Source organism: Mytilus californianus, unplaced genomic scaffold (genome assembly GCF_021869535.1).
Source record: "Mytilus californianus isolate M0D057914Y unplaced genomic scaffold, xbMytCali1.0.p SCAF_4, whole genome shotgun sequence".
Classification (NCBI taxonomy): domain Eukaryota; kingdom Metazoa; phylum Mollusca; class Bivalvia; order Mytilida; family Mytilidae; genus Mytilus; species Mytilus californianus.
Window position 1 is genome coordinate 68,267,050 of NW_026262690.1, and position 7,904 is coordinate 68,274,953.

General features: G+C 32.2%; 1 protein-coding gene across 1 annotated transcript; it reads right to left on the reverse strand.

The window, feature by feature from the left end:
• Positions 1–1,010: 1,010 nt before the first annotated feature.
• Positions 1,011–7,258, reverse strand: LOC127736978 (uncharacterized). The gene is made up of 5 exons (XM_052247536.1): positions 6,943–7,258; positions 5,835–5,979; positions 4,750–4,958; positions 2,662–2,773; positions 1,011–1,618 (listed from the first exon to the last, which is right to left on the reverse strand). Exons 1-5 carry the CDS (start codon positions 7,198–7,200, stop codon positions 1,455–1,457), a joined length of 888 nt encoding a protein of 295 aa, XP_052103496.1. The 5' UTR covers positions 7,201–7,258; the 3' UTR covers positions 1,011–1,454.
• Positions 7,259–7,904: the final 646 nt, after the last annotated feature.

Here is a 7,904-nt window from a genome sequence, read left to right on the forward strand (position 1 = left end):
ATAATGAGCACAATGTTGGTGAAGACTGTATAATGTTAACATCAATTGAGATATTACGAAGGGCAGAGGGTAAGTTACTATTTTGAAGTGAAAAGTTGACAGTGGGAAAATTGCAATCTTCAAGTTTGTCCTACATCCTAGTGTGAAGTCGTCAACCAAAGTTAATTTCAATTAAATTTATTTGAAGCAGACCTTCTAGTTTCGGTAGTATCCTAAATGTCAAGTTCATTGGTATATGTGAAATGCAAGTAATTGCTACTGAAATATAGGTTATTGGAGCTGGGTTATTGAGTGACAGGACGTTATCTATATTTGAATGTGAAATTAAATAACTTGGAATGTATGAATTCTGCTGGAAATTAAATATGTGTCACTGGATGTTAAGCATCTGAAAGTGAGAGATATATAAATACGTAGAAACGTTGGAGCTTTATGACCAAAATGAACCTATAATGAATATTCAAATTCATCTAAGGTCAACTTTGCCTTAGGGATTTTGAATTTTAGTTTTTTTGAATTTCTTATTTTATCAACGGGGAATTTGAAGGAAATATGCTATAAATGATGCCACTATACCGAATCACTGACTACTGAATTGACAACACTCTCGGTGAATTAGCAGTCCACCAACAGTGGTATCGACCAAGTGCTAGTGGATACAAATAACACTTTCTAAATCGCGTGCGTCCAAAACACCCGCGAGGCATTTTTTGGGATTAACCTTCATCAGAAACGCTCAAACCCAAACATTCGAAAACCAAGGATGTATAAATACGAAGAAACGTCCATCCGCAGCGGATACATTTTTTTTTCTTACCGAATGCTTTCAGATTAAAAAAAAATATTTAAAAATATGTCATGTCAAGATACAAAACATAAAAGATAATTCAAGCAGCATTATTATATGATTGAATGACATGAGTAATCTCCCATTATAATTTAAAATCTTTAATTTTCTTTTAAATCCAAAGAGTTTTAATGTAACAGCTTAGAATCAAATAACATAGATTTCTTCAATCTAAATGATTTTGTACTAATATAAACTCATCATAGTTACCAGGACTAAAATTTTGTAAGCCAGATGCGCGTTTCGTCTACAATGACAGTGACGCTCGAATAAAAAAAGTCAAAAGGCAAAATAAAGTACGAAATTGAATAGCATTGAGGACCCAAAATTCCGAAAGGTTTTGCTAAATAAAGCTAAGGTAATCTATTCCTGGGGTAGAAAATCCTTAGTATTTCTAAAAAATTCTCTTGTAAACAGTTAATCTATAATTATGACTCTATCAATGATAATTCATGTCAACACTGAAGTACTGACTACTGGGCTTAATACTTCACTTCTGTATCTATTTTCTTAATTTATAAGAATTATTCTCGATCTAAGATCTTAGAATACTACCATCCTTATTTGAAAAACAAATTAAACAAAACACAATATCATTCAGTTGATTTTACCACTCACATGTAGATATTTTTCCAAGTAAGTATTCCCTTTCGTAATTAAATAACGCGCTTAGTGTTGTAAATAAAAATAAGTCTTTCGTTTTCATGTTTTTCCGATTGTCAAATTCTGACGAGCATAGATGTCCGCTAGAACTGCATACATTCATTGCACCTGAAAAAAAAATAAAAGTTTTTCTTTAATCAATAGGGAGAAAAATGATTTTAGAGTATATTGATATGATGTACAGATATATAAAAATGTAAATCAATTATTATGAAATGTTAGCAAAATTTTCGTTCAATGCCAGACATGCATCACACAAACGTTATCAACTACCTATTATTGATGTTGGTCACTGGAGTTCAAGAGCTGATAGCCCTCCATTAAATACAACATCGTTAAATGAATAAATATATGCTTTACAAACTAACAAAGTTAACTGACCCATTCCAGACATTGTGTATTATAAATATCTACTATCCTGATGGTCCTGTGGTAGGATGTTCGCCTCGAATGTGGAATGTGGATGGGACCAATATTTAAATTCCATGTAATAGTCCCAGAATGTGGTTAGTTTGATCGTCTTGAATATAATTATTCATGTAAAATTTTCTGCTGGCCGTTTAACGCAGAACATACTTGAAATGACAATGTCCATCCAAATGGTATATCTAATTATTTCATAGACAACTGTAGGAACGCCAAGTACAATTCTTCATACTTTCAACAAGAAATTCCTTTTCCGAGATTTCTGTTTGATTCAACAATTTTACATTTCTTTTCAATTTCTGATATGGTCTGTTTCTATTATTGTTCTATTCAAATCCATACCAGACGTATAAAACATGCTTATAAACGAATTTGAAGGCAAATAAATCGTTTATTTTTTAAAATTAAAATAAAAAAAAACCAGATAACTGTTGAGCTATTTATTTTTCGAAAAACTAAGGATTTTCTTATCCCAGGTATAGATTACCTTAGCCGTATTTGGCACAACTTTTTGGAATTTTGGATCCTCAATGCTCTTCAACTTTGTACTTGTTTGGCTTTTTAACTATTTTGATATGAGCGTCACTGATGAGTCTTATGTAGACGAAACGCGCGTCTGGCGTACTAAATTATAATCCTGGTACCTTTGATAACTATCTATATATGAATAACGTTTGTATGATGAATGTGGGACGTTGAAAAGTATAACAATAATCATGCATTACCTTTTGAACTTCTTGCATTAAACCATGTCAAAACTGCTTCAACCCAGTAAGTTAGCACTGTTTGTGGTTGAACATTCCAAACATCTTTCGTTTTGTTCATATTGTCTTCCAACTGAAAAAAAGAAGAAATGGACGAAAAGGAAACACTACAGAAATAGCTTATTAGTTGTCTTTTTTTTAATATTAAATAACCCATTTATTTCCCTTAAAATTCGATTAAAAAAATGTTGTATTACTATTGCAAGGAATTTTGTTATCTATCGATTATCAAAACAACATGAAACATCTTCGGATTTTTTACCGATCTGACTACCCAGAAGGGTCTTACACGGGCGCTGCATAAACAATTTGACTGTGTTGTCCACTTTTCCAAAAAAACAAAAAAAGAAATATACTAGGACATGTTTAGAAGAAAATATCATCTAGTAAATCATTGCCCGAAACTGACTTTTTTGTACACTTGTAGTCCTGCGGTTCACAAGAATTAGCATTAATTATTACGTTTCTACTTTTGAATTATATATATAGAGAGAGAGAGAGAGAGAGAGAGAGAGAGAGAGAGAGAGAGAGAGAGAGAGGTCTATAAAAAGGACCAACCAGCAAATTTAATATGTACCGGATCGTCTAGAATAGACGATACTGCGCAGATAAGGAAAAAAAAATATAAGTCTAAAGATTTGCACAACGGTACTAATAAAAGATGGTAATATACGAAGATGATGTTATAATATATATATATATATAAGAACGTCTAAACAAGTGACAACTCTACGACAGATCCATCCATTGGATCACCAGTGAAGGTGATGAACGGCTGAAAACACATTTTATATTCATAATTATTCTAAATATCAGCACAACTTTTTAAGGACTTTGATATATATATATATTAAAGTACTTAAAAAATTAAAAGATACTGACTTTAAAAAAAAAATGAAACTCGATATGAGTCAACCCGGAAAATGTTTGAACGAATGTAATTAAGAGGTAAACCACACGTATAAAAGTTAGGAAGATCAAGGATTTATATAGTAACAGTAAGAATAATAAAATATCTTACTATATAAATCCTTGGTAAGATGGACACATTCTTAAAGTCTTTTCAGTTATTCGGACAATTCGAACTGTTCCTTTGAATAAACTTATATTCTTAAAGGATATCAATTTAACCCCGTAGTAAGATCTTAAAATATTGTTTTTATCGGTACTTACATTGATTTTACTTTTGATTAGTTAACACATAACTAAATATGTATTGCTATATAGTTATGAAAACTTATGATCCTATACATTCTGTCGATATTATGTACTCATATTTTGGCATTGCACAAGGTCATGCTTTTCTCACACTGTGTATGATGTCCTTACACTAAATCCAATAAATGTATACTGGTTGATACTTTAGTATGAGAAAATGATTTATTTATGAGTTGTAGTTGGCTTTGAACTAAGTTTCAAGAACAATGTGTACTCTTTGATCTATTCTTTCTGTCTTTTTTCTTTTTGTTACTTGTTTTCTGTGCTTCGTCCCGATCTGATGAGTCAGCAAGCCATTTTAAACTTAAGTTTGCAGTTTTTTTTCTTATGGCGTGCTGTTACATCGTTGACCCAGGTTGGGAGAGGATTAAGCGCTCACAAACATGTTAACCCCGCCACATTCTATATGTGTCTGTCCTACGTCAGAACATGTAATTCAGTTGTTGTCGTTGGTTGCCGTCTGTCATATTTGGATTTTCCCGTTATAAATCAGGACGTTGAATTTTTCGTTTGAATTTTTTACCATTTTGTCATGTCGGGGCCTTCTATAGCTGACTATACGTAATGGGTTTTGCTCATTGTAAAAGGCCGAACTCGGCGTCATTTAGACATTATTGGATAGTTGTCTCATTGGCAATCAAACCACATCTCCGTATTTTACACTCACTGAAAGTACATAAACGCATTTCAATTTGCAAATTATGTTGTATGTGCGTGTTTGATGGAATTTAAACTGTTGAATAATTTCAGCAAGTGCGCATCCATTAATTCTTCATTTGCCATACAATCTTAATTATAACCTTTTGCATGCCTTTAACTTTTCACACTTACTATACTGATTATTTGTGGTGGAAATAAATGTGTAAATATAGATTCTGCAAACGACTTCACAAGGAGATTAACCATCTTGTTCTCTGGATCGTCTTCCCTGCATTCGATGTTGGCATCGACGACAACAACACGCAATCCCGGATAAGCTGAGCTGTTCGCTCTTGGAAGTCCATTATAGCATAAGGAAGAACATTCGTCATTACAGGAAACTAAATCGATAAAAGCAGTATTATAGCAGGAACCATTGTGTGATGTATGGTTCAGTAAGTATCAGAATTAATTGTTGTCGAGATTTGCATAATTTTATTAGAAAAAAGGAGAAAATTAGAATTGTTACATCATAACGTGGGACCAGGATTGTCATCAATGTACTTAAAGTCATAACTTGACATATAGATTTCATATATGAGTTAAAATATTGATTGTGGTTTGTTAAATAGGTCCAGTGGTAAAAAATTCATGCATGTTCAGGACGACAACAAATAAACAATAAACCGTGGTAATAGGTAGGTTCTGTAAGGTAGGGATCGACTGGGATAAAAGAAAGACAAATATCAAATTAAAGAAACATCTTACTTGAACAATTTTATTTCATCATTTCAAAAGTGTAAATCAAAATATAACTTTTATCTCAGTGAAATGGACAACTACATGAAGTATTTGACATTGGATAGTAAGCAGCCAATCGTCACTCAATTTTTATTGTACCTCCTCAGTAAGAGATACGTGAGCTTGATCTATATGAAAACAAGAGGTTTATGCATGGAATAACAGGAAACTTACCACATTTTTTATACATGTATAGGTATGTACTATTCACATTCAGCGATCGTAAAGTTAGACGTGTACATGATGTATTTTTTTTTCATTTAAATGTTTTGGACTTTGTATGTTTTTTGTTTTTTGGTCGTCAGTTGGTCGTTATTTTGTCTGTCCTCCCTTTTTATTTATACGTTCATGCAACATTTTGAACACCACTCATGTAGTGTAATTTTGTATGTCAAACCGCATATTGTAGAATAAGAGTTAGTCTGTCTTTCAAATATGGATGCATTCACAATAAAATATTTGTAAAAACAACTTACATTTACATTCATCCGAAACAGCATGGTCCGGGAATGCATCTGTTAACAGTTCGTTTGAACTAAAGATACCAAAACTGACTTCTGAAACTCGTTCTAGTGTGTCATGTGCCATGAATCGTATCATAAGTTGAATTAGCTTTGATGTCTGAAATAATTTACTTCAAAGTTAAATTAAATCGGTACAGATAAGTTATCTAATTCTAATTATTCATTTATTATTTATTTGTTCCCCCAATTGTCTTTAAACTACGAAAACCGAAATACCCGCTTGCCAACGGACTTCAAAATATTTCATGCAAATTTTGACAACTTCTAGCTTGAACATCTTGTTATAATTTGAGTGATACCTACTACTTTTACTGAGTGTTGTAGTAGCTGTTTCTTGTGTCAGGCAACTGTATTATAAGGGGAATTTTCACGATAATGAAATACCCCATCATTCTGTCCTGAAAATATTCTTATCAATAGATATAAGAAGATGTGGTATGAGTGCCAATGAGACAACTCTCCATCCAAGTCACAATTTGTAAAAGTAAACCATTATAGGTCAAAGTAAAGCCTTCAACACGGAGCCTTGGTTCACACCGAACAGCAAGCTATAAAGGGCCCCAAAATGACTAGTGTAAAACCATTCAAACAGGAAAACAAACGGTCTAATCTATATAAAAAACGAGAAACGAGAAACAAGTCAACAGTATGACGATATGAGTTGCATCGTTGTCGGAATGTAATCATTAGAAGAGACGCACCTATTCTTGCTCCATTTCAATTAGTGCGATTCCCTCAGTGTTGTTAACTTGGTTTGAAAATGATGTACGAGTTTCAAACATTATTAATTACTATTGCCTCATATTTAAAATATCTGCTTTATTCTGAAACAGCAAAATATATTTATTTTCGATCAAACACCTCTTTCAGCTTTTTTATTTCGAATATTTTTACCATTCCGTTAATTGCAAAATAAAAAAAAGACTATTAATAATCGTTGTTCAATTACGAACGACGGAAATCAAAGATAGCTGAAGTAAAAAGCTACATTAATAATACTTTATACTCCTCAATTCATGATCGTCGTCTTTTGTACAGTTTGATAGTTTATGTTACAAACCTTAAAAAGTGTTGAATCTTGAACTGACTGAGTTCCAGCAAGTTCGAATGAAATTCCGGCAGGTTTCGTGCCATTACTGGAGAATGTGATGCTGCAAGGCTTTATCCAGGCTAGTTTATAGTTCACATGGGAGTCTCGTCTGTAACGATTGCTGGCGGATTCCAAACGATAGGACTTAAACGAAAAGCTGGAACCATAGATGCCCGATAAATTACACAGATTGAAAATGTGAACCATCCATATAATACCCGCCGCCATCTTAAAACGACGTTTTCTCCAATTAAAACAATTTTAAAGTTAATTGATTTGCACAAGAAACAAATAGAAGTTTTTTAAAAAGTTTTGGTTCAAGTTAAAGTGAAATGTAATTAAAATGCGAATATACTACCGGTGTTTAGGAAACATAAATCAAAAGATAAAAATCATTTAATTGTTCTTTTTAAAATAGTGTCTTGGTTTGTAGTTATGATTGAATTGTTTGAATTTAAATAGGTCAAAACTCCAAACTGCAATGTTTTGTTGAATGAGTACATGGCTTTCTTTACTATGTAGAAGAAAGGCGTCATATTAGTGTGTTGAATACTATATGTTGATCTATATATTTGTTTTTGGTTATTTGTCTATTTAGGTTGTGATGTGTTTTTATTATACCTCATATCTCATTATTCATTGATAGATATTCTGAAGTCCATTGAGATAAATGAAAAATATGACATAAATGCTACCATCACAGGACTGGAAAAACAAAATATTTATGAAATCGTTAGATTGCAATTTAATTTGAAGACGTAAGGGTATATGTTATTCTTAATTTTGACTTTTGAATCTAAAGATTTTATAATCGAGTGTGTGTGAATAAAAAAAGAGTTGTAAAAATGTTGAATTCTTTTAAAAAGTACTAGTATATCAGAAGCGAAAAAAGAAAGAGCAGACATGACGAAAAGGTATGATAAGGCCATTCT

Coding starts and splice junctions, on each gene's coding strand:
- LOC127736978 (XM_052247536.1), bottom strand. CDS start 7,200: ATGGCGGCGGGTATTATATGGATGGTTCACATTTTCAATCTGTGTAAT. Junction 5,980..6,942: donor AAGATTCAACACTTTTTAAG/GTTTGTAACATA, acceptor AAATTATTTCAG/ACATCAAAGCTAATTCAACT. Junction 1,619..2,661: donor TAATGCAAGAAGTTCAAAAG/GTAATGCATGAT, acceptor TTTTTTTTTCAG/GTGCAATGAATGTATGCAGT.